This window comes from Bufo gargarizans, chromosome 3 (genome assembly GCF_014858855.1).
Source record: "Bufo gargarizans isolate SCDJY-AF-19 chromosome 3, ASM1485885v1, whole genome shotgun sequence".
Lineage (NCBI taxonomy): Eukaryota > Metazoa > Chordata > Amphibia > Anura > Bufonidae > Bufo > Bufo gargarizans.
The window spans coordinates 568,922,395-568,949,172 of record NC_058082.1 but is presented as its reverse complement, the minus strand read 5'-3'; the positions used below and the strand labels follow the sequence as shown (position 1 = coordinate 568,949,172).

General features: G+C 42.7%; 1 protein-coding gene across 1 annotated transcript in view; it reads right to left on the bottom strand.

Moving 5' to 3' along the window:
* Nucleotides 1-26,778, bottom strand: part of LOC122931840 (myeloperoxidase-like) — a 64,101-nt gene that overhangs the window by 17,960 nt on the left and 19,363 nt on the right. The window contains exons 3-7 of the mRNA XM_044285895.1: nucleotides 20,390-20,475; nucleotides 15,280-15,370; nucleotides 13,296-13,471; nucleotides 2,062-2,182; nucleotides 18-147 (exon numbers count right to left, since the gene is read on the bottom strand). Coding sequence (XP_044141830.1) covers nucleotides 18-147; nucleotides 2,062-2,182; nucleotides 13,296-13,471; nucleotides 15,280-15,370; nucleotides 20,390-20,475 — 604 coding nt within the window. The remainder of the gene's footprint in view (nucleotides 1-17; nucleotides 148-2,061; nucleotides 2,183-13,295; nucleotides 13,472-15,279; nucleotides 15,371-20,389; nucleotides 20,476-26,778) is intronic.

Genomic DNA, 26,778 nt, shown 5'->3' with positions numbered 1-26,778 from the left:
TATATATATATATTTACCAATGGTAGAGTAAACCCATTAATGGGACGGCTTTTAGTCCAGCCTCGTGGCAGTGATATACCATCCTCGTATTCTGGCTTGAGAAGATGTTTGTAACCAGTGTTGGATGCACCAAGAATAGGCTTCTTTCTGCAAAAATTGTAATAAAAATACTTTATCCTTCTACAGAACAACAATATAGTCATAAGGCCCCATGTACAGGATCATACCCGTTTTGCAGTCAACAAATTGCGATTCGTCAAAATACAGATGAGGTTTATGTGCTGTCCACATTTTATTTGTGGACCCATTGTTTTTTAATGAATCCGTGGTCTGCATTTTGTAGAACAGACATATGTATGGAAGCACATGGATGATCTGTGTGTTTTCCGAATTTATATGTCTATGCCTCAAAGTGTCTGTGAAGGTTCTCATTTCCAGGTCATGGTATATCTGTAAAGAATAAATCAAGGCAACTGGACGTACTGTAGATTTCTTGAAAACGTTTTACTCATTCTTCCAACAAGCTTTCTCAATTCTGAGTGACTGTACAAGAATTCTCTGGGAATAAATATGCAACTGAATCAACATCTGGTAATTATACCCAACATGGGGTCAGAGTTCATTATACCCAGCATGGGGTCAAAGTTGTTGATTTCATTTTCCTAATTGGAGTCAGTAGGTGATAATGACCTCCCAGAAAAAGGTGTCAAGACAGCATTGTATGTGGCAGACAATAGATGTCTAACCCCCCCCCCCCCCGCCTCTATTCAAGCTTGGCTTCTCCATTGTTACGTAAATGACCTCCTTCACACCTCGTTTGTACCAATCGGCCTCAAGCATGCCTCAAAATGATAGAACTTGTCCTATATTTGTCTGAAAAATGTGGTTTGCAGACCCATTGAAGTCAATAGGTAAAAAAAAAAAATGCGATGCAACACAGGGCATTTGCGTTTTGAGGATCTGCGATTTGAGGGCTACAAAACAGATATGGTCATGTGCATAGGGCCTAAATGTCACAAGATCATAAGCAGACAGATCAACAGAGATAGGAAATTAGATGACCACCATGACACAAAAATTTGAAGGTATTTTATGTTTTTTTTTTAATTGTATGCCATCTTCTAAATGTTCACTACACTTACAAGTACATATATCTGTAAAGAATACATCAAGGCAACTGGACGTACTGTAGATTTCTTGAAAACGTTTCACTCGTTCTTCCAATGAGCTTTCTCAATTCTGAGTGATTGTACAAAAAATTCTGGGAATAAATATGTAACTGAATCCACATCTGGTAATTAGACCCAGCATTGGGTCAAAGGTGTTGATTCCATTATCCTAATTGGAGTCAGTAGGTGATAAAGACTTCCCAGAAAAAGGTGTCAAGACAGCATTATACGTGGCAGACAATAGATGTCTAACCCCCCCACCTCTATTCAAGCTTGGCTTCTCCATTTTTACGTAGATGGCCTCCTTCACGCCTCGTTTGTACCAATCGGCCTCCTTATCCAAAACACGTACTTGACTGTCTTCAAAGGTGTGACCTGTTCCTTTTAGATGTAAGTACACGGCTGAATCTTGACCAGAGGTTTTGGCTCTTCTATGCTGGGCCATACGCTGATGTAGTTGTTGTTTTGTTTCGCCGATATACAGTTCTGAGCATTCCTCATTGCACTGGACCGCGTACACAATGTTGTCCATCTTATGTTTAGGCGTTGGGTCTTTGGGGTGAACCAGTTGTTGCCTCAGCCTGAAATTCTTAAATTCAAATTCATGTTGGATGGATGATGAAGGAGTCACAGGGGTAATTGACCTTTTTGCCCATGCTGTAATCTGTTTTTTGTGTTGTCACATGTTCCTTTTTTCCGTATGTCTTTTAAACAAAATGCAATATTAGACAAAAAGAAGCCTGAGCTATGATAACACCTAAATGAAAAAGTAACTGTCCCCTTACTTATCAAGCAGTTGCTCATTTGACAACTATAATATCAAACACTTCTCACAACCTGATATCAGTGTTTCGTATGGCTGTTTACATGTATCTATTGAGAGATTCCTTACCTATTGTTACACTGTCCAGTGATGCTACTGTAGGGTGAAGGGTCACACACTTTTGGCAGGTACTGATAGGCACATCCAGTCAGCTGAGAAATAATTTGTTTTTGCTCCTCTGTTAGAACATCTGTTGAGTACAATGTGCATACGTATAATTTCTAAGTGGTGATGGTCAATATACTATAAGCAACATAGGTAAAATGTTAACACATCATAGATGATCTATTTCAAGGCTAGGTAGATATTTCAGTACAGCACTTGTGTCCTGTGATCCAAAATCTTGCTACTTAAAGGGGTTTTCCAGGATTTTGATACTGATAACCTATCCTCAGGATAGATCATCAGTATCTGAACGGTGGTGGTCCGACACCAAGCACAGCCGCTATACAATGTATGGCGCTGTGCTTGGTAAGCACGGAGAAGGCTGTGGCACTTACAGGAGCGCCAGTGTCTTTTAAAACCTTTGATTGGTAGGGGTCCTGGTTGTCAGACGCCCACCGATCAGGTACTGATCACCTATCCTGAGGATAGGATATCAGTTTCAAAATCCCGGAAAACCACTTTAATACAAAGCAAATTTTGCTCCAATATGTCTCTAAACTAAAAAAATAAAGCAACTTTTTAAACAATCTTAATTAAAAATACATTGTGTGATTATGTGGTTTGTTCCCGCAGTCACTCCTACCTATTGCTAACATATTTGCTGAGATATTGTTAATTAAGAATTACTCTTTTTTTTTTTTTTTAAAGCTTTAGTGCAATTGTTGCAGAGATGAGTGGAGCTTTAAAACATTCGATTCGGTCGCTTTGCTGAATATCTCCAATAAATTTTCTTTGTTACCGAATTAATTTGTCATGAAGCACTTTAAATCAGGTCTATCCTGGCCTGCAGTTAAACTTTTGGGAGAATGTATCTCGGTGTACATAACTGTGCATGGCAGCAACATGCATAGCTAGCCCTTTCTGGCAGCAAAACTATTACTGTACTGTGCATTAGAATGACAGTGGGGAGGGTGTCAACAGTAAGGCTGTGTTCACATCACTGTTTATTTTTCCATTCTTCTGACCCATCAGAAGAACAGCTCAAAAAAAGCAGATCCTGTATTTTGAGCATCCACCTTTAAACCATTAGTATTTGGTCAGTGTGTGATCACTATTTGTAAGGCCAAAACAGGAGTGGGTCCATGTGATGGAAATATTTTCAACTGTTCTGTGTTCTGGTGAAATGTCACAATAGTAGCCCCAGAACAGAGTGGTGAGGGTAAAAACAGCCTGAAGTGGCACCAAAACAGAGTTGTGAGGGTGGCAACAGCATGAAGAGACACAATAGGGGCCCCGGGACAAAGTGGTGAGGGTAAAGACAGCATGAAGAGTCACAATAGAGGCCCCGGAACAGAGTGGTGAGGGTAAAGATAGCATGAAGAGTCACAATAGAGGCCCCGGAACAGAGTGGTGAGGGTAAAGATAGCATGAAGAGTCACAATAGAGGCCCCGGAACAGAGTGGTGAGGGTAAAGATAGCATGAAGAGTCACAATAGAGGCCCCGGAACAGAGTGGGAAGGGGGAGTACAACAGCAGTGGCAGTAACAGCAATAGTTAGTGGCAGATCACAGTAGTAGCAGATGGCAGTAGAGGCAGCAGGAGCGTGACAGCATCAGAATAGTGGCAGCAACAAGTGTGCAGAAGTAACAGGCCATTTGTCACAATGTTCCGGTGTGGCAGCACACTACAATCAGATCATTACTGCCAAAATGATCTAGTCCGTTGCATTAGGCACCGCCTGATTCATCTTTATAAAGGTTAGTCTCTCAACATTTTGTGTTAAAAGGTGATTTCTCTTTGGGGGTAACTATGCCACCCGCCACACTACTAGCTGGGCAGGAAAGTTTGCCCAGGACAAACTCGGACAGTTGTGGCCACAATTCAAGTTTGGCTACCCAGTAATCCAGGGGATCTTGGATCTGGGATGGCAGGGTGCAGTCCAAGTATTCTGTCACCTGCTAGTTCAGGTTCTGCTCCATGTCCTGCTGCTGTTAAGTGGTTTCTTCTGTAGGCAGCTGAAGAAAAGTGCTCATCAGAGACTCAAGACTTAAGATGCTGCCTATATACCTGGTGCTGTTCCTGCCCCCCACCACCCTCCAGCAGTCATGGCAGTTGAGCATGAGCTCAAAGGGCCCCCCTGTTTAGACCTTCACAGGACAGGCAATGGCACACATAGGCAGTGACAAACTGACTACAAAGGATGTCTTTAAAGTAGTTGAGTTTTTCATCCCTGTCAGAAGGTGTGAAATAGGTCCCCATTTTGGACCAGTAGCGAGGGTCTAACATTGTGGAGAGCCAGTAGTTATCCCTCTGCTGAATGGTCATAATGCGGCTGTCATTACTTAACTGCCTCTGGACCGCCTAACGCAGATCTGCGGTCCAGAGGCGGCAGCTCTGCGCAGAGTCACGCATATATGCGTCATCTCGCGAGAGCCGTGATTTCCTGTGAACGCGCGCACACAGGCACGCGCGCTCACAGGAACGGAAGGTAAGCGAGTGGATCTCCAGCCTTCCAGTGGCGATCGTTCGCTGGCAGGCTGGAGATGTGATTTTTTTAACCCCTAACAGGTATATTAGACGCTGTTTTGATAACAGCGTCTAATATACCTGCTACCTGGTCCTCTGGTGGTCCCTTTTGTTTGGATCGACCACCAGAGGACACAGGTAGCTGTGCAAAGTAGCACCAAACACCACTACACTACACCCCCCCCTGTCACTTATTAACCCCTTATGAACCCCTGATCACCCATGATCACCCCATATAGACTCCCTGATCACCCCCCTGTCATTGATCACCCCCCTGTCATTGATCACCCCCCTGTCAGGCTCCGTTCAGACGTCCGTATGATTTTTACGGATCCACGGATACATGGATCAGATCCGCAAAACACATACGGACGTCTGAATGGAGCCTTACAGGGGGGTGAACAATGACAGGCGCGTGATCACCCATATAGATTCCCTGATCAACCCCCTGTCATTGATCACCCCCTGTAAGGCTCCATTCAGATGTCCGTATGATTTTTACAGATCCACGGATACATGGATCGGATCCGCAAAACACATACGGACGTCTGAATGGAGCCTTACAGGGGGGTGATCAATGACAGGCGGGTGATCACCCACATAGATTCCCTGATCACCCCCTGTCATTGATCACCCCCCTGTAAGGCTCCATTCAGATGTCCGTATGATTTTTACGGATCCACGGATACATGGATCGGATCCGCCAAACACATACGGACGTCTGAATGGAGCCTTACAGGGGGGTGATCAATGACAGGCGGGTGATCACCCATATAGATTCCCTGATCACCCCCCTGTCATTGATTACCCCTTTGTCATTGATCCCCCCCCTGTAAGGCTCCATTCAGACGTCCGTATGCGTTTTGCGGATACGATCCATGTATCCGTGGATCCATAAAAATCATACAGATGTCTGAATGGAGCCTTACAGGGGGGGGATCAATGACAGGGGGGTGATCACCCCATGTAGACTCCCTGATCATCTCCCTGTCATTGATCACCCCCTGTAAGGCTCCATTCAGACATTTTTTTTGGCCCAAGTTAGCGGAAATTATTATTATTTTTTTTGTTAGTTTTTTCTTACAAAGTCTCATATTCCACTAACTTGTGTCAAAAAATAAAATCTCACATGAACTCACCATACCCCTCACGGAATCCAAATGCGTAACATTTTTTAGACATTTATATTCCAGACTTCTTCTGACGCTTTAGGGCCCCTAAAATGCCAGGGCAGTATAAATACCCCACATGTGACCCCATTTCGGAAAGAAGACACCCCAAGGTATTCCGTGAGGGGCATATTGAGTCCATGAAAGATTGAAATTTTTGTCCCAAGTTAGCGGAAAGGGAGACTTTGTGAGAAAAAAATAAATAAATCAATTTCCGCTAACTTGTGCCCAAAAAAAAAATTCTATGAACTCGCCATGCCCCTCATTGAATACCTTGGGGTGTCTTCTTTCCAAAATGGGGTCACATATGGGGTATTTATACTGCCCTGGCTTTTTAGGGGCCCGAAAGTGTGAGAAGAAGTCTGGGATCCAAATGTCTAAAAATGCCCTCCTAAAAGGAATTTGGGCCGCTTTGCGCATCTAGGCTGCAAAAAAGTGTCACACATGTGGTATCGCCGTACTCAGGAGAAGTTGGGCAATGTGTTTTGGGGTGTCATTTTACATATACCCATGCTGGGTGAGATAATATCTTGGTCAAAGCCAACTTTGTATAAAAAAATGGGAAAAGTTGTCTTTTGCCAAGATATTTCTCTCACCCAGCATGGGTATATGTAAAATGACACCCCAAAACACATTCCCCAACTTCTCCTGAGTACGGTGAAACCAGATGTGTGACACTTTTTTGCCGCCTAGGTGGGCAAAGGGGCACACATTCCAAAGAGCACCTTTAAGATTTCACAGGTCATTTTTTACACATTTTGATTTCAAACTACTTACCACACATTAGGGCCCCTAGAATGCCAGGGCAGTATAACTACCCCACAAGTGACCCCATTTTGGAAAGAAGACACCCCAAGGTATTCCGTGAGGGGCATGGCGAGTTCCTAGAATTTTTTATTTTTTGTCACAAGTTAGTGGAATATGAGACTTTGTAAGAAAAAATAAATAAAAAAAATCATCATTTTCCGCTAACTTGTGGCAAAAAATAAAAAGTTCTATGAACTCACTATGCCCATCAGCGAATACCTTAGGGTGTCTACTTTCCGAAATGGGGTCATTTGTGGGGGTTTTCTACTGTTTGGGCATTGTAGAACCTCAGGAAACATAACAGGTGCTCAGAAAGTCAGAGCTGCTTCAAAAAGCGGAAATTCACATTTTTGTACCATAGTTTGTAAACGCTATAACTTTTACCCAAACCATTTTTTTTCCCCAAACATTTTTTTTTATCAAAGACATGTATAACAATAAATTTAGCGAAAAATTTATATATGGATGTCGTTTTTTTTTGCAAAATGTTACAACTGAAAGTGAAAAATGTCATTTTTTTGCAAAAAAATCATTAAATTTTGATTAATAACAAAAAAAGTAAAAATTTCATCAGCAATGAAATACCACCAAATGAAAGCTCTATTAGTGAGAAGAAAAGGAGGTAAAATTCATTTAGGTGGTAAGTTGCATGACCGAGCAATAAACAGTGAAAGTAGTGTAGTGCAGAAGTGTAAAAAGTGGCCTGGTCATTAAGGGGGTTTCAGCTAGCGGGGCTGAAGTGGTTAAAGGGGTTGTCCAAGTTATATTTATTGATGACCTGACCTATCCTCAGGATAGGTCATCAATATCAGATTGGTGGGGTCTGACACTCGGCACCCCCTCCGATCAGCTGTTTGAAGAGAAGGCGTGCGCGGTGTCAGCGCTGCCTGCTCTTCACTGTTTACCTTCTAGCCGTTGCATCTGCAGTGGTGAGCAGGTGTAATTACACCCAAACCGTCCCATTCATTTCAATAGGAAGGCTTGGGTGTAACTACACCTGCTCACCACTGCAGATGCAACGGCTAGAAGGTAAACAGTGAAGAGGAGGCAGCGCTGACACCGCGCACGCCTTCTCTTCAAACAGCTGATCGGAGGGGGTGCCGGGTGTCGGACCCCCACCGATCTGATATTGATGACTTATCCTGAGGATAGGTCATCAATAAATATAACTTGGACAACCCCTTTAAGCAATTGAGCTTGCATCTGGCCATTTGTGCAAGGAACTCGAAGGGACTCCTGGCCTCCATCTCCACTGCATACTTCCACGGTCTGTCGGGGTAATGTGCATCATCCTCCTCTAGCATCTCATACTCCTCCTGCATCTCCACTGTCACTTGGCAGATAAACCACCTAGTTCTGTAAAAAGTTCCTGGGTGTTTATGTCCTCCTCCTAGTCTTCATCCTCCTTCTGCTGAACATATGAGAGCAGGACTAGTACAGCTTTATAGAGAAGTAATGACAGCTTGGGAATCACCACCTTGGGTGGGAAAAAGCCATCAGTTCTCTTAAATGTTCAGAGTCCACAATATTCAAAGAAGGGACTGTAGTACTAGCAACTTGGACAGCTGCACTTTCAGCTGCTCGTCTAAGTCTTTGCTGGCTTGTAGCTGCTTAGTGTCCTCACTAAGCTCGTCTTCACTGAAAATCAGAGCAGAGCCGGCAGCATGCATTACTTCCCGAGCAGAAAGAGCAGCAAAGAAAGAGGCAGTTGCCGGATAGGTGACGGCACAGAGATTGTTCCTGAGCCATGACAACTATGGGTGGTGTCAGGGGAACCCACCGATTCCTGTGTGTATTTGTTGTCACCTGAGATAATATTGAAGTGAGTCAACCATTCCAGTACAGATCAATTGTTAGTGACAGGCCTGGCCTGTTACTGCGGCTGCTACCACCCCTTCTTCTGCTGCTACTTGTGCCGCTACAGCAAAATTTTTGCTGCTGCCCATTTGTTTTGAGGGCCCAGGCGACTGTATGTTGGCCATAATGTACAGTAACTGAATCAGTAATGTAACTATATAAGGGCTCTTTCACACTTGCGTTGTTCTGTTTTGGCATAGAGTTCCGTCGTCGGTGCTCTATGCCGGAAGAATCCTGATCAGCATTATCCCCATGCATTCTGAATGGAGAGAAATCCGTTCAGGATGCATCAGGATGTCTTCAGTTCCGGACCGGAATGTTTTTTGGCCGGACAAAATACCGCAGCATGCTGCGCTTTTTGCTCCGGCCAAAATACCTGAACACTTGCCGCAAGGCCGGATCCGGAATGAATGCCCATTGAAAGGCATTAATCCGGATCCGGCCTTAAGCTAAACATCGTTTCGGCGCATAACCAGATCCGACGTTTAGCTTTTTCTGAGTGGTTACCATGGCTGCCAGGACGCTAAGGTCCTGTTTGCCATGGTAAAGTGTAGTGGGGAGCAGTATAATTACCGTCCGTGCGGCTCCCGGGGCGCTTCAGAGTGACGTCAGGGCGCCCCATGCGCATGGATGACGTGATCGCATGGACACGTCATCCATGCGCATGGGGCGTTCTGGCGTCATTCTGGAGCGCCCAGGGAGCCGCATGGACGGTAAGTATACTGCTCCCCCACTCCCCACTACTACTTTGGCAACCAGGACTTAAATAGCGTCCTGGCTGCCATAGTAACACTGAAAGCATTTTGAAGACGGATCCGTCTTCAAATGCTTTCAGTTCACTTGCGTTTTTCCGGATCCGGCGTGTAATTCCGGCAAATGGAGTACACAACGGATCCGGACAACGCAAGTGTGAAAGAGCCCTTAGTAATAAGAATGGTGCAGCAGGTGAGCTAGATAAACACTGATATATATTATACCGCCTGTTAATGCTAAGTCTGATGCACAGTAAGTCTACATGTGCAGTCCTGGTCAAAAGTTTAAAACCACTTGAAAAATGTCAAAAAATCATATTTAGCATGGCTGGATCTTAACAAGGTTCCAAGTAGAGCTTCAACATGCAACAAAAAGAAATGGGAGTGAGACCAAAAAAAATTTGAGCATTCAATTTAATGAAAACAACGAATAAACTGAAACAGGCTGTTTTTCAGCTGATCAAAAGTTTAGGACCACACCTAAAAAAAAAACTAAACCCCCCCAAAACAGAAATCCAACTTCCAAACATAAACTCAGTAATGAGTAGCTCCCCCATTATTGTTTATTACTTAAAAAATTTGTTTCGGCATGCTTGATGCAAGCGTTTCCATGAGGTGAGTGGGAACATTTCTCCAAGTGGTGAAGACGGCCGCACGAAGGCCATCTACTGTCTGGAACTGTTGTTCATTTTTGTAAACTTCCCTTGCCATCCATCCCCAAAGGTTCTCATTTGGATTTAGATCAGGGGAACACGCAGGATGGGCCAAAAGAGTGATGTTATTCTCCTAGAAAAAGAAGTCCCTTGTCCTGCGGGCATTGTGTACTGTAGCGTTGTCCTGTTGAAAAACCCAGTCATTACCACACAGACGAGGGCCCTCAGTCATGAGGAATGCTCTCTGCAACATCTGAACATAGCCAGCGGCCATTTGACGCCCCTGCACTTGTTCCACTGAAGGAAAATGCACCCAGTCCATTATGGTGCCCCCTCCACTGTGGCACGTAGAAAACATCTTAGGTGGGATCTGCTTGTCATGCCAGTAATGTTGGAAACCATCAGGACCATCAAGGCTAAATTTTTTCTCATCAGAGAATAAAACTTTCTTCCACCTTTGAATGTCCCACGTTTGGTGCTCTCTTGCCAAGTCCAAACGAGCAGTTCTGTTTCGTTTAAGGAGACGAGGTCTGATGCCGTCTAATGGTTATGGGGCTGCAGTCAGCACCAGTAAGGGCCTTAATTTGGGTCGAGAATCGTCCAGTGTCTTGACGGACAGCCAATTGGATCCTCCGGCTCAGTGCTGATGAAATTTTTTGGGGTCTTCCACTTGACTTTTTTGTTCCATAACCCTCAGGATCATTTAAGAAATTCCAAATGACTGTCTTACTGTGTCCAACCTCAGCAGCGATGGCGCTCTGTGAGAAACCCTGCTTATGCAGTTAAACAACCCGACCACGTTCAAAAAGGGAGAGATTTTTTGCCTTTGCCATCACAACGTGTGACTACCTGACAGAGAATGTCAATGAATCCACATTTTTGCATAGATTTGGCCTTTTAAAGGCATGTGGTCCTAAAATTTGGATCAGCTGAAAAACAGCCTGTTTCAGTTTAATCGTTATTTTCAATTAATTGAATGCTCAAAAAATGTTTTGTCTCACTCTCATTTCTTCTTGTTGCATGTTGAAGCTCTACTTGGAACCTTGTTAAGATCCAACATTTTTCAAGTGGTCTTAAACTTTTGATCAGGACTGTATAAGGGTCCATTCACATGTCCGTGGTGTGTTGCGGACCTGCAAATTGCGGATCCGCAACACACCCGGCCAACACCCGCTATAGAAATGCCTATTCTTGTCCGCAGCTGCGGACAAGAATAGGACATGTTCTATCTTTTGCAGAGCTGCGGACCGGAAGTTCGGGGCCGAAACCCAGAAGTTCAGGGCCACGCTCCTCAAATGCGGAAGCGGAGAGCAGATAGTGTGCTCTCCGCTTCATGTCCGGGCCCATAGAGAATGAATGGGTCCGCACCCGTTCTGCAAAATTGCGGAACGAGTGCAGACCCTTCTGCGGATGTGTGAATGGACCCTAATACAACAGATTAAGTATTAATAGCGCAGCAAGTGTACTAGATAAACACTCCTATCTATTAGACCAATTGTTGAGACTAAGTCTGATGCACAGTAAGTCTATGTATAACAGAACAGATTAAAGGGAACCTGTCACCTGGATTTTGGGTATAGAGCTGAGGACATGGGTTGCTAGATCGCCGTTAGCACATCCGCAATACCCAGTCCCCATAGCTCTGTGTGCTTTTAGTCTGTAAAAAAAAACATTTTGATACATATGCAAATTAAACTTAGATGAGTCCTGTCCCTGAGATGAGTCAGGGACAGGACTCATCTCAGGTAATTTGCATATGTATCAAATTGTTTTTTTTACACAATAAAAGCACACAGAGCTATGGGGACTGGGCGATCTAGCAACCCACGTCCTCAGCCTTATACACAAAATCCCGGTGACAGGTTCCCTTTAAGTATTAATTGCGCAGCAAGTGTACTAGAGAACCACACCTATATATTAGACCACCGATTGACACTGAGTCTGTGTATAACAAGTCTTTGCATAACAGAACAGATTAAGAATGAATGGTGCAGCAGTTGAACCAGATGCACAGGTCGATTACACTGTCCCTGCAGTCTCCCTACAGTGTCTAAAAACTCTCCCAATTTTGTACAATTAAAAGTTTTCTACAATACTGTCCCTAGCGCTTGCCACGTCTCTCCCTATGCTCAGTCCACAGTGAAATGGAGATGACTGCATGGAATGAGGCATTCATAGAGCTCTGACATCACAGGGGATAGCTATCTGTTGATTGGCTGGCTGCATGCCATTATGGCTCATATTGTGTTCCCGGGCTCCTTACTTTCACTTTGAAACATATGCAGCAGCCATTTTAGGGAAAAAAACAAAAAACGATTCGTTACCATAAAGCGCAGGGAAATTCAGATTCGTGGCAAATCAAATTTTTCCTTAAATTTGGATCAAAGTCAATTCATTTAATTTGGAGCTGTCCAACACTAGTTGGAAAGGTTTAAAAAAAAAATAAAATGAAAATGAATGGAGTTTTCCAGTATTTTTACATAATATTTAATGACCTATCTTCAGGATAGGCCACCAATATCAAATTGGCAGGGGTCAAATACCTGGCACCCCCACTGATCATCTGTTCGAGAGTAGCTTTGCCTATGGCTAGAAATAGGCACTGGGACTACACTGCTCCATTCATTGTGTAGAGAATGGAGCTATTTACTACAACACTGGTTCCATTCAGAGAATGGGAGCAGCACTAAAGGAAACAGCTCTGTCTAATACACAATGGACGACCCTGTCTAGTTTTGGTGCCTCCATCCAGCGCTTGGGCTACTTCCCAGCATCTTATGGGAGAAAGTACAGGGTGTGTGACTCCCCTCATTCAGATAATGACGGCCTATTCTGGGGTTAGGTCAGCAATAAATGAATACTGTAAAGCCCTCTACACATTCAGTGTCTGTCGCTCCCAGCTTCCTCTCCCTGCAGCACTGAAAACCTGTGACCTGCTCCCCTTGTGTCACGACAACTGGTGACATCAGGCAAGGGGAGAAGGTTACTATAGCAGACTGTGTTCCCCCGTCGACGGATATTGTTTTCAGCGCTGTAGGGAGAGGAAGATCCAGGCCTGGGAGTGATAGACACCGACCCCAGAGGCAGGGACCAGGTAAGTATGATCTCCACCGCGGGTTGGCCACTCTTTATTAGTCTTGGACAGTATTTTTGACTGGTTGCTTTGAATAAATCTTCCTTATAGTATATTTCACTATAGTTGAATTGAATATAGCAACAGGCAGGCAGTTCTTACTTTCTATAAGTAGATTTTAGTTCTATTGTATCAGAGGCATAACGAGAAGCTCCTCGGTCCAAATAAAAAAGCACCTGCCACCTACCCTGTGCCATTTACGATGTATTCCTATGTGCCAGATGAACCTGTGTGCCACCTCTGGAACCAGTGCCCGGGTGTGACTTCTATTCTATTGCCACTGTACAATATGTTTACATACCTGAAACATTGAAGGGGCCAGGTTGGGTAGTTTTCAATTTTTCAGTTATTAGCTGGAGCGTCACATCCAAGTAATCTGCAGATCGGATAACATTTCTGGTTGTTCCCACAGGTTGCTTGAAGAATGCCATTACATCTTGAAATCTTGCAGTTTCCCTTTTCGATCGTGTCTTTAACCTAAAATTATGTTGAAGATATATTGGTTGCAAAAATGTTTGACGCAAAATATGCAAAATATGTGGGAGTTGGATTTATAAAAGACTGGCATTGTACACTGGTCTTTGATATTCCCTGCACCACCGAAAGTTGTTATGATGAGCCTTGACATTAATTAGGGGCATGTTCTAGTAGTGCATGCGCCTAAACTGAAAAATACTACCCGTAGCTGGTGAAGATTTAAGTCATCGTTCACACCAAAACTGATGTAAATGATGATAAATGTGCCAGAGCCAATGGCCCCTTCCAAACTCTGCCCCCACCATGTCCTCTTTTACGAAAGTGGTGTAAAAATGCCACTGGCCCTAGATTTAGGAGCAATGGCATTTAAAAAGTCACAACTTTTTTACACCAGGCATAAAAGGGATGATAAATTCCCCCCATTGTACTTTCTGACTCATAGAGATTGACTCAATGATATTAATGAGAATTCATATAAATCTATATTGTCACTAGTACATTCTTCAGGCACATGCAATTGATGCATTGCAACTCTGGATATTGTACAGTGATATCTTCAGTTTCTATAGTGATGGCTAAGTCGCATGTATGAAATTGGTATTGTTGTGCATTAAGTTTCTACCATTTTGTGTGTCACAGTATTTAGCCTCCATTACACCGGGAGCGCGCCACAACCCATGCGTTCCAGCATGGCACGCCCACCGGAGGTAGAATCACAGCCCTGCTAGGCGGAAGCAAGTGAAGGCCTTGTACGTTGCAGCCTGACACGCACTAGAGAGGCCCAGCATCCAGCCTACTACCACTGCTTCTCGGTTGGAGCAAGTATAAACTACCCATGTCCTGTGCTCCACAGTGGAACGCAAGGACCTCCGCTCCATCATAGGAGAAATACTATTGCAGATGTGTTCCCAAATGGGATACACATCCATAGAGGAACGGGGGAATGCACCTAAAGGTGGATCAGATATAAGGTGGGAGAAGTGCAAATATATATATATTTAAAAAAAATCAAAAATTAATAATGAATGTACAGTTAATACACAGAGGGAAACCAATAATTTTCAGATGGGGATCAGGATTGATAGGTCATTTTATAACAATATTAGGAGTGCCTGGAAGTGGAGGGGAGCAACACAAGCCAGAGAAGGGAACCCAGGAGTCAACACACCACCATCAGAGGGGTTCTAATCTCAAGTCTATGGCCAAAATGTAGTATCCAGGATGGGTCCATGTCAACATTCATTAGTGACTCAGGATCATCCCTTCTAGATCACTCTAGTGGGTAATTTTCTACCCAATGTCCCCAACCCTCAATTTTGCCTATATGAAGCAGCCAAAGGTCAGTTTTTCATTTAGGCCCAGTGGGTTCACAGTCTTTAACCTGTGAATCCACTGGGCCTCTTTCTGTAAAATGCGTCTGTCCCAATCCCCTTTCCTTGGTGACTGACGCCCCACCTCCAATACCTGAAATCTAAGACAGTCAGGTTTACCGGCAGATATACTAATACTAGTGTTACATATGCTATGAGTTGATGTAGATTTTAACTATGATTTATGTGAGTTTCTGATGTAGATTATAGTAAATATGAGGTGTGTTATCGCTAATCTGCATCCACTTTTCTCACTACTTTTCTACAAATATGATGTGCGCCATAATTTGCAACTTTTTTTTACTCTACTTTTGTGGCATAAACCTGTTAATAAATGTGCTCCTATGGCTATAAGATTTCAGTTATTGCCCCTTGGCATAACCCTCCCCTCTGCACACAAGTGTAGTTTTTAGTTTCTTCTTTCTGTATTAATCTTACTTAGTCCTAGTCTGGAAGTATGCGTCGTCTACCAGCTTCTTTGCTTCTCTGGTGGAACTCAGAATAACATCGTTGTGCAAAATAAATTCTCCTGGTAAAGAAAAAATTAAGTCATTTCAATGCAACATACAGCAATACAGTATCCAATATACTGCAATACAATATTCAGTACAGCATACAGCGTAGCAGTGCAGTCAAGGTACATAACGTAAACACTATTAAAGTGTGGAATCCTGATTAACGGGATTGGTGTTACGTTATTAAAAGTGAAGTGCAGGTCATGTAACCACAAGTTTACTTTACTATTTGTATTCATTTGGACACGTAACGAGCCTTTGGCTGAATCAGGAAAGACGCCAGTATTGTTTACTTTTTAGATCCTTTTAAGTATTCTATAATGAGATCCGACAGGGATCCGATTATTTTCTTGCATAAATGCTGGCTTTTGGCTGGACGAATACTTCTGCATGCCGGTTTTTTTTATTTTCATTATATGACTTCTGGCCATCATATGACTTTATGTGGCATTTCCTTTTAGCAGTTTCCCTGTCGAATCTCTATCTGTAATTCTACATTTTCTCTGAGCTGGTGGATGGAGACTAGCTGCTCATCATGACTGCCCATGCACAGGACATGGAGAAACAGGAGATTCTGCTTTCGATCACTTGGAAGCAGCAGCAGTAATGGAAGACATTATATGGCAGTGCTAAGCAGTTTAGAGGCATATCCAACAGTGAAATGAAATCAGCAACAGTCTCTGTGTCAGTCTTTTTGCCTCTGTCTTTTCCCTCTCCATAGACTTCTATGTTACCTGATCCTTCAGTGAGCAGGCAGCCCATCTTTAGTGAAGACAGATTAGAGCAGTGAATGAGAGTTAGTGAAGGGGAAAAGTGGGCAGAATCTGATAAAGAGGAGAGAGAAGTATTCTTCCTAAAGTGTCTTATATTCTCCTATACTCCATGTACTCCATATACTCAAGTACAAGAGATTTGCGTCTGGATTTTTTAAAAAAACATTTTCTATAATTTAATTGTAGAGCTGCCATGTAACACAGTACCGTGCAGATTTCTCAGTCCTGTGCTATGCTAAATCTGTCAGATGACCTCTGTAACATCAACCACTGCTTACCTTTCCTGATGCTGAACTAAGCTCAAATCCAATCAGAATTATATTTGAAGTATTATTATTTTTTTAATTTGAGTTACAATAGGTTTTAGGACAAGTCAGAGAGGGGCTCTGTGGCTACGCCTCACATCTATCAACAATACACAGCATGAGAAACTCAATATCACTCATCCACCTACAACTGTCCAAAGTAAGAAAAAAACATGGCTGCTTTCTGTAAAAAAAAAAAAAAATGACATACTTCAACACCTTCACTTCAAGGGAACTGAATTCCTGAGTGGCATGGCTAGTGAAAGAGAGCAGACATTTTTTCCTACAGTGGACAAATCCTTTAAGGACTGCAGTTGTTGGGGAGGGATAATTGTTATAGTCCTCTGTGATTAATAATAGTTTAAAATAATCCATTGAAATTACAGAATCATGTATATATATCTGTAATATATACAAACCGGATTCTAAAAAAGTTGGGACACTATACAAATCGTGAATAAAAACTGAATGCAATGATGTGGAGGTGCCAACTTCTAATATTCTATTCAGAATAGAACATAAATCACAGAACAAAAGTTTAAACTGAGAAAATGTACCATTTTAAGGGAAAAATATGTTGAATCAGAATTTCATGGTGTCAACAAATCCCAAAAAAGTTGGGACAAGGCCATTTTCACCACTGTGTGGAATCTCCCCTTCTTCTTGCAACACTCAACAGACGTCTGGGGACCGAGGAGACCAGTTTCTCAAGTTTAGAAATAGGAATGCTCTCCCATTCTTGTCTAATACAGGCCTCTAACTGTTCAATCGTCTTGGGCCTCCTTTGCTGCACCTTCCTCTTTATGATGCTTGGGTGTATAGCAAGAGGAATTACCAGTAGAAAGAGGGAGGTGCTCATGCCGCTCTACAGAGCACTAGTGAGACCTCATTTGGAGTATTGTGCTCAGTACTGGAGACCATATCTCCAGAAGGATATTGATACTTTGGAGAGAGTTCAGAGAAGAGCTACTAAACTGGTACATGGATTGCAGGATAAAACTTACCAGGAAAGATTAAAGGACCTTAACATGTATAGCTTGGAAGAAAGACGAGACAGAGGGGATATGATAGAAACTTTTAAATACATAAAGGGAATCAACAAAGTAAAAGAGGAGAGAATATTTAAAAGAAGAAAAACTGCTACAAGAGGACATAGTTTTAAATTAGAGGGGCAAAGGTTTAAAAGTAATATCAGGAAGTATTACTTTACTGAGAGAGTAGTGGATGCATGGAATATCCTTCCTGCAGAAGTGGTAGCTGCAAATACAGTGAAGGAGTTTAAGCATGCATGGGATAGGCATAAGGCCATCCTTCATATAAGATAGGGCCAGGGGCTATCCATAGTATTCAGTATATTGGGCAGACTAGATGGGCCAAATGGTTCTTCTCTGCCGACACATTCTATGTTTCTATGATGCGCCAAATGTTCTCTATCGGTGAAAGATCTGGACTGCAGACTGGCCATTTCAGTACCCGGATCCTTCTCCTACGCAGCCATGATGTTGTGATTGATGCAGAATGTGGTCTGGCATTATCTTGTTGAAAAATGCAGGGTCTTCCCTGAAAGAGATGACGTCTGGATGGGAGCATATGTTGTTCTAGAACCTGAATATATTTTTCTGCATTGATGGTGCCTTTCCAGACATGCAAGCTGCCCATGCCACACGCACTCATGCAACCCCATACCATCAGAGATGCAGGCTTCTGAACTGAGCGTTGATAACAACTTGGGTTATCCTTGTCCTCTTTGGTCCGGATGACATGGCGTCCCAGATTTCCAAAAAGAACTTTGAATCGTGACTCGTCTGACCACAGAACAGTCTTCCATTTTGCCACACTCCATTTTAAATGATCCCTGGCACAGTGAAAACGCCTGAGCTTGTGGATCTTGCTTAGAAATGGCTTCTTCTTTGCACTGTAGAGTTTCAGGTGGCAACGGCGGATGGCACGGTGGATTGTGTTCACTGACAATGGTTTCTGGAAGTATTCCTGAGCCCATTCTGTGATTTCCTTTACAGTAGCATTCCTGTTTGTGGTGCAGTGTCGTTTAAGGGCCCGGAGATCACGGGCATCCAGTATGGTTTTACGGCCTTGACCCTTACGCACAGAGATTGTTCCAGATTCTCTGAATCTTCGGATGATCTTATGCACAGTTGATGATGATAGATGCAAAGTCTTTGCAATTTTTCGCTGGGTAACACCTTTCTGATATTGCTCCACTATCTTTCTGCGCAACATTGTGGGAATTGGTGATCCTCTACCCATCTTGGCTTCTGAGAGACACTGCCACTCTGAGAAGCTCTTTTTATACCCAATCATGTTGCCAATTGACCTAATTAGTGTTAACTGGTCTTCCAGCTCTTCGTTATGCTCAAATTTACTTTTTCCAGCCTCTTATTGCTACTTGTCCCAACTTTTTGGGGATTTGTTGACACCGTGAAAATTTGAATCAACGTATTTTTCCTTTAAAATGATACATTTACTCAGATTAAACGTTTGATCTGTCATCTACGTTCTATTACAAATAAAATATTGACATTTGCCATCTCCACATCATTGCATTCAGTTTTTATTCACAATTTGTTTAGTGTCCCAACTTTTTGGGAATCCGGTAAATATATATATATATATATATATATATATATAAAACAAATAAGTAGCATCACACCACTAAATGCACAAAGGGTGGGTAAACGGGTGAATGTGTGAACAGGGTCAAATACATGACTACCATACTTATTATTAAGCAGAGTATTAGTAAGCCAACTTGACGTTTGGCAAATGGGCCCGACATATTTTTGATCAATTATATGCGCTAAGAGCTTCTACTCCGCTTAATAGTAAGTATGGTAGTCATGTATTTGACCCTGTTCACATATTCACCCGTTTACCCACCCTTTGTGCATTTAGTGGTGTGCTGCTACTTATTTGTTTTTCTACATAGCTGCTATGGTAGCTTGCACCTGCAATTATCTGTGGAGGTGCTGTTCCTTTTTTTTATTATGTATATATAGTAGAGGAGTAGGCATCCTCTGTGGAACTTAGCACTCCCGCCCACCTGCCTGGTGCTTTTAAAGGGGTATTCCCATCTTAGACAATAGGGGCATATCACTAGGATATGCCCCAATTGTCTGATAGGTGCGGGTCCCACCACTGGGACCCGCACTTATATCGAGAATAGAGTGGGGAGCGCTGTGGCTGGAGGACTCCAGATTTCCCGGGGTCCGTCCACCACCAAGCGCTTATCCCCACATCTCCCATAGAAGTTAATGGGAGCGTGCCGCGCATGCGCTGCACATGCTCCCAATCGTTTCTATGGGGCAGACGGCAATAGCTGGCAATGGGCTTAGCCCCATTTAAATAAATGCTGTGCATGCGCAGTGCGCTCTCCTTCACTTTTGGGGCTCCGTTCTCGATATAGGTGTGGGTCCCAGCGGTGGGACCTGCACCTATAAGACAATGGGGGCATATCCTAACGATATGCCCCCATTGTCTGAGATGAGAAAACCCATTTAATCAGAGTAACAATGGAGCTGGACACTCCGTGTTAGAGTAGGTCCCATCTGATGAGAAGCCAACTTGACGTTTGGCAAATGGGCCCGATATATTTTTGATCAATTATATGCGCTAAGAGCTACTACTCCACCTAATAGTAAGTATGATAGTCATGTATTTGACCCTGTTCACACATGCACCTATTTACCCACCCTTTGTGCATTTAGTGGTGTGCTGCTACTTATTTGTTTTTATACATAGTTGCTATGGTAGCTTGCACCTGCAATTATCTGTGCAGGTACTGTTCCTTTTTTTAAAATTATTATTAATATATATATATATATATATATATATATATATTACACAAAGAAAATGACTTCAATAATGGGATCATACAAATACATTGCATTTCATCTACAGAGCAGTGTAATGCTGGAAGTAATAAAAGGAGGAGAATTACCTTGGCTGGGAGTAGCATTAGTCTGTGTTAATACACTTGCTAGTATTAACACAGCACAAATATGTAGAAGATTCATTGTGAGACACCTGGTAAGATACACAAAGTATGAATATGCAAGCCTTTCATTGATCGGTCATTGTAGCAGATACTGAGCATCACTTACCTCCTTAGTTCTGATGTAAAAACACTCCCATTCACACAGACATTTATAGGAAGAGGAGCAATGATTGGACTGAGATACACCCCATGGGCAGGTCCATAACACTATGCCAGCCAAACAAACTTTGAGATCTGGCAGTCCTTGATTAACATTATGTGACAACATAGATTGCCATGTCAACAATAGATTGCAAGCTATTAGTCACTTCAGAGGAGACATTTCATATAGAATAACCCCATACATGTACATAACGAGCTGTATCCGGGCTATCAGTCCATGCTGTGGACTTTGGGAAGTCTAGCCCATGCAAAAAAAACAGGAAACCTGCATAATAAAAAAAAAAAAAAAAGGGGGGGGGGCAGTCAGCACATCCCAATGCACAGGTGCACGCTGCCATGGCTAGAAACATAGAGAAAAAAGACAATGCAACAGCACTCTGCAAACCAAATAAAGTAGAATAATGCCATAGTTATAAAAAATATTCAGGTGCTAATGCTACGCTTATTTTATAAAGTGAGATGCTTGGCAAATGCATTTTGTACAAAACCATTTCGGCCCGTCTGCCAAACGTCAAGGCAATCTCTGTAAGATGGGAACCTAACACTAAATACTACCTGTTATGCGCCATTATAGCCGCCATAACGTTCAGGAAGTGTTGGTTCCACATGCATGCTGGGTCCACTCTGCCTTTTACAATTTTTGGTGCCAAAATGGCCTCCATTACTTCCAGGGGATGCAGGTACCAACATGCATGCCGAACCCACTCCATACCTCTCCTGGTGCCAGACGGCTTCCAATGAATGCAGTGAGAGCAGGCCACAGCTTTATACTTAAACTACTTAAAATCATTATGGCGCATAACAGGTAGTATTTAGTGTTAGGTTCCCGTCTTACAGAGATCGCCTTGACGTTTGGCAGACGGGCCAAATGGTTTTGTACAAAATGCATTTGCCAAGCATCTCACTTTATAAAATAAGCGTAGTATTAGCACCTGAATATTTTTTTTATAACTATGGCATGAATGTACTTTATTTGGTTTGCAGAGTGTTGTTGCATTGTCTTTTTTCTCTACTTTAAATAGGAAAGGTAGAAAGTGAAATCTCTTTCTTCCCATTTAGGGCTCATTCAGATGGCTGTATGCTGTCTGCAAAAATGCAGATAAATTTTTTTGCGGATTAGATGCAGACCTATTCACTTCTATGGGACTCTTTTCTTCTATTCTACGGCTACGAAAAATAAATAAAACATGTCCTACACTTGGCAGAAAATCATGGCCCCATTGAAGTCTATAGGTCTGCAAAAATGCTATCCGTTTTTTTGCAGACATGCTGAACTGTCCGCAAAAAAAATGGATCTGCATTTTTGCAGACAAAATACGGCCGTCTGAATGAGCCCTTACTAAAACACCATAGCACCGTTGTATCGGAAATGGGTGTATTTTAAACAAATTCATAAATGAAACAAATTTTTCTGAATTTTTGCCAGTTTTCCTTTTTTTTTATTTTGGCAGTGCTAAGCCATTGAAAATGAAATACAAAATACTTTCCTTCTGTAGCAGTTAACACAGAGAGATATAGAACTCCTACAAAGATAGCCAACCTATTGTCAGTTTACTGCAACTGTGGGGTAAACATGTTATCTACAATGTAATCTTCATTGTATAATATAATCTTCATATATTATAATAGTAGGTGTAGAATTGGAACAACAAACAGTATGACAGCTGTATTGTTCTCTTGATAGGCTTAGAAAAAGAGGCCTCCAGAAGAGCCTTTCACTTATCGGTGTAATGTCTGATTAAGTTACACGCTTTCACCCCACTCTGATCACTGCGATGGCCTGACTGAGGGAGACCGTTTACCATTCTAAAACATCAAACAAAGAGGAAGTTAAAGGGAGTCTGTCGCCTCCATATGGTCATATACAGTGCTTACATGGCTCTGTAGCAAACCTATACAGGATTGTAATGGTACATTTGTTCTTTTCTTTAGACTTGCACCAGCAGGAAAAACGAAGTTTAATTCATATGCAAATGAGCCCTCGCAAGTGCCCAGGGGAGGAGTTTAGTGTGTAAGTGCCCAGGCTGCTTTGCCTTCTTTTCACTTTACTCCTCCCCAGTCTCTGCTTTTGCCCGCCCTCCAAGTTTCTTGCCTCATCGATAGGTTCGGAGGGTGGGCAAAGGCAGAGGCTGGGGAGGAGTAAAGTGAAAAGAAGGCAGAGCAGCCTGGGCCCTTACACACTGAACACCGCCCCTGGGCACTTGCGAGGGCTCATTTGCATATGAATTAAACTTTGGTGCAAGTCTAAAGAAAAGAACAAAGGTACCATTACAATCCTATATAGGTGTGCTACAGAGCCATGTAAGCACTGTATATGGCCATATGGAGGTGACAGACTCCCTTTAAAGAGCCAGGACAGGAAGTAGAATACATATATTGATGGCAAAAAATTATATATCAAAAACAATCCACCCTTTTTTATAAAAAAAATAAAAATAGAATATTAACATATAGATTGTTAATGCAATAAATAATTTTGATAGAAGTGTCCCTTTAAATTAAATTCAAGAGCCAATCAAGACCCAATCAATTTGAGAGCCCACACATGAGGTACAACAGCTGCTGTACACTTACAATGTAGGGGTGAGGATTAGTCCATTAATCACCAGCCTGTGTGTCTGGTCACATAGTACAAGATGTCTCTAACTGTTGTGGGGATTCGCTCTGGTAGACAGGACAAGCAGACGCAGTATAGAGGCAAAGACCAGTTTGTAACTCAAAATCTTCAGTGTTTTGTTCACACTTATGGCAACAAAACAGTACGACAGTCCATTTGCCGTTTTGGTGTTCGTTCACACCTAGACAGTTCATACAGCAAAACAGTGACCTGTTATCCTAGGTGTTAGTTCACACCCGATCAGCATTGCTCAGGACAGAGCAGACCTCCCAAACTCAGGCCTCCACCCTAGCACACGGCTCAGATCCCAGTCCAGTGATTGCCAGAGCTCCTCTGTCAGAAAGAGAGGTAATCAATTCATCACCAACAGCTGACACTGCTGGCTGGGTTTTATCTAGGCCAGTCAAAACCTGGCCTAGAATGTGGGGAGTAGTCACCCACCCAGCACTTTGACTACTCCCAGTAAGAGCCATCCCGGATCAGCTATTACAGCTATACTAAATAGCAAGGTGTCAAACAGCAATAGCTACTGCTGACATATCAAATACCGTCTCTTACTTCACCGAGGCCAGGAACCTCGGTGACACATACCTTCCGTCAATGACGGTCCCTTGCACCTTCCTACACTGTGTATGATGTGATGATGTATTAATTCTGGTGTAATATACAAACAGTACCTCCGTCTCTCCGCCAGTGCAGCACATTCATCAACAGAACATATAGTATTACAATGCAGGCTAAAAACAATTCCAGGTTTTTAAAAATAAGTTAATTTTGAAACAACAGTTGAATCCCACCATTTATTTCTGATATATGTATGTGCTGGTAAAAGTGGTGCAGTGACTACATACGCCAGAAAATAGACATGCATAGTTAATCTGCCTTATTTTGTTCCAGATGTACAGAAATACTCCTTCATCAAGAGTATGGGCCTAGTAGAAATGTATCTGTTGCCAAGTCATAAGTTAAGATATAATAAAAATGCGATAACACAATGTAAATCTAAAAGCCAGAAAACAAATCTTACATTTGAATCCTGCAGAACAGCACTTTTTTTCCTTTTTTTGTTCCTTGTCTCTCTGGTGTGGATTTGGAGAACCCTAAGTTTTTAAAGGAAGACACCAATTCAGTATAAAAATATTGACTTAAAATACAGTGAGATGACCGGACATCCCACCCCGCTATTGCCACTGAAGAGTTAAAGTGACCCTCTGGTTCGAGAAAAAATATTCACATTAACTGGGGAATGAACAGAATACTTACCTGGTGCCCTTCTTTTCATATTTTTAGTTGTAGATTCGCTAATTCTTGGGCTTCTTTTATTGCCATCCAAAAAGTCTGCACCTCTTCTCAATGCTGTGGATTGGTAGTCCAAGACACTTCCTACTCATACGAACAATGCCCAGGCCAGCCAATCTAAGGGCAGCTCTGGCTCCATAGATGTGAATGAGGCTTGTGTAAAAAGCGGAAGCATCCAGATAAAATGTGCTTTTCACTAAATGTTGCTGGGAGATATTGAGTGTTTTTGTTATCAACACAGAAAGTTCAAAACTTTTGAGCCTTCAGCTCTTTGGTCAGCACCAGAGACAACACACTAAACATGTCAAATAGCTGTGCATCAAAGGGAACATTCCCGGTTGTTGATAACTTTTGAACAAGAGATATTTCAAATCTGACTGCGGCAATTGATTTCTGAGAAACTTTTGGTCTGCTTTCATATGCTACATGACCGTCTTTCAGTTGGAAAAATTTCCCCTTAATCCAATATGGCAGCTTTCAAGATGTTTCCGGACATGGCCTAAAAGATAGGCCTTTCACCCATTAACTGCTGAGTATTCAGATATTTCCTTTTCCTTTTTTATTTCAGAAACATAAGGGTGTCCTGCAATTTTTTACTAATCCTGTACAAATTACCCAAAGGGCAAAACATCCCATATTTTGCCCACTGAATTTTTTTTTTTTACATAAAACTACATAATTTATTTGGTCATTTATTTGGTCTCACAATTTTCCTACAGCTTTCATGGGCTTGCATATGAGAGAAGGGGCAAGACAATATATTAAACAAGATTGCAGCAAGTAACTGCAAAGTTTGGGTTCGTACCGAACTTTGCGAGTTCGGGAACCCGGACCCGAATCCGGACATTTTTCACTGAACTCCGGGTTCGGGGTTTGGGTGATTTAATTTTTTTACTGTCCCACACGGTGATGTCATCACGCATATCCCAGGTCCTTTGGCAAGTCCTGTTCAGCGAAGATAGAAGAAACTGCTGCAGTGCAATCAGTGGATGAGGTGAGTTGTTTTTTAACCCCTAAATGGCCACATTGTTTTGCATTCTGTCTTAAGAATGCTATTATTTTCCAATATAACAATTAGAGATGAGAACATTTCTCAAAAATGTAAGCCGTTGAAAACTGCTATTTTCTGGCTGCAGAGAGCCTTTACACAGAACACTGTGCCTTGCAGTAACACACATAGGGAGTCTGCTGTAATAGTGAAATGTAGATGACAGGCATTGTTCTTAGAATCACTGCGCATTTCACTTATTTGGGCAGTTACGGGGCCAAAACTGACCAAATAACTCAAGTGTGAACAATGTTATTTCCAGGTATAAAGAACCGTGCAGAGGCCCAAGATCCTACTATAGTGTGAAAGAGTGCACTCCTTTTACATCAATTCACTGATTCCACATAGATTTCTACATAACCTGTTCTATTAAATGCTTATACAAGTAGAGCCTCGCTCCCCCCCCCCCCCCCAACAGAGTGGAGTGGGTGTCAGCAGTAAGTTTGTGTTGAGGTCACTTGTTTTTCCCTTACTCTGATCCATCAGAACAATAACCCCCAAAAAACAGATCCTGTCTGTGGCGCATCCGCCTTCACTCGGTCAGCATTTGGTCAGTAATCCATCAGATCCAAAACAGAGATGACACATGAATGGAATTTTTGCATGTCTTCTGTGTTTTGTACCCATTTCTGCTTTTGGCTACCAAATCATAAGCCAATTCTGATGCAAAATAGGGACCATGTCATGCAGGCCTTACAGCTGTTATATAGACAGGATGTTGTGCGTCTCATTTTTCTTTTCTTCTGACAGATCAGAAGAAGGGTAAAATAAATGATAATGTCAGCCAGGCCGAAAGGCACACTAGTGGCCCAGTCATGAAGTGGTGAGGGTGAAAACAGAAAGAGAAGTACATAGAGTGGCCTTATGACATAGTAGTGAGGTGGAAGCAGCATGAGGAGACCACAGAGTGGCCCAATGACAGAGTGGAGGTGGCGGCAGCAGCAGCATTAGGAGGAGGCCACAGGGTGGCACAATGACAGTGTAGAGGTGGCAGCATCAGGAGGCCACGCAGTGGCACAATGACAGAGTGTGGAGGTGGCGGCAGCAGCATCAGGAGGAGGCCACAGAGTTGCACAATGACAGAGTGTGGAGGTGGCGGCAGCAGCAGCATCAGGAGGAGGCCACAGGGTGGCACAATGACAGTATGGAGGTGGCAGCAGCATCAGGAGACCTGAGTGGTGAGGTGGCAGCAACATCAGGAGACCA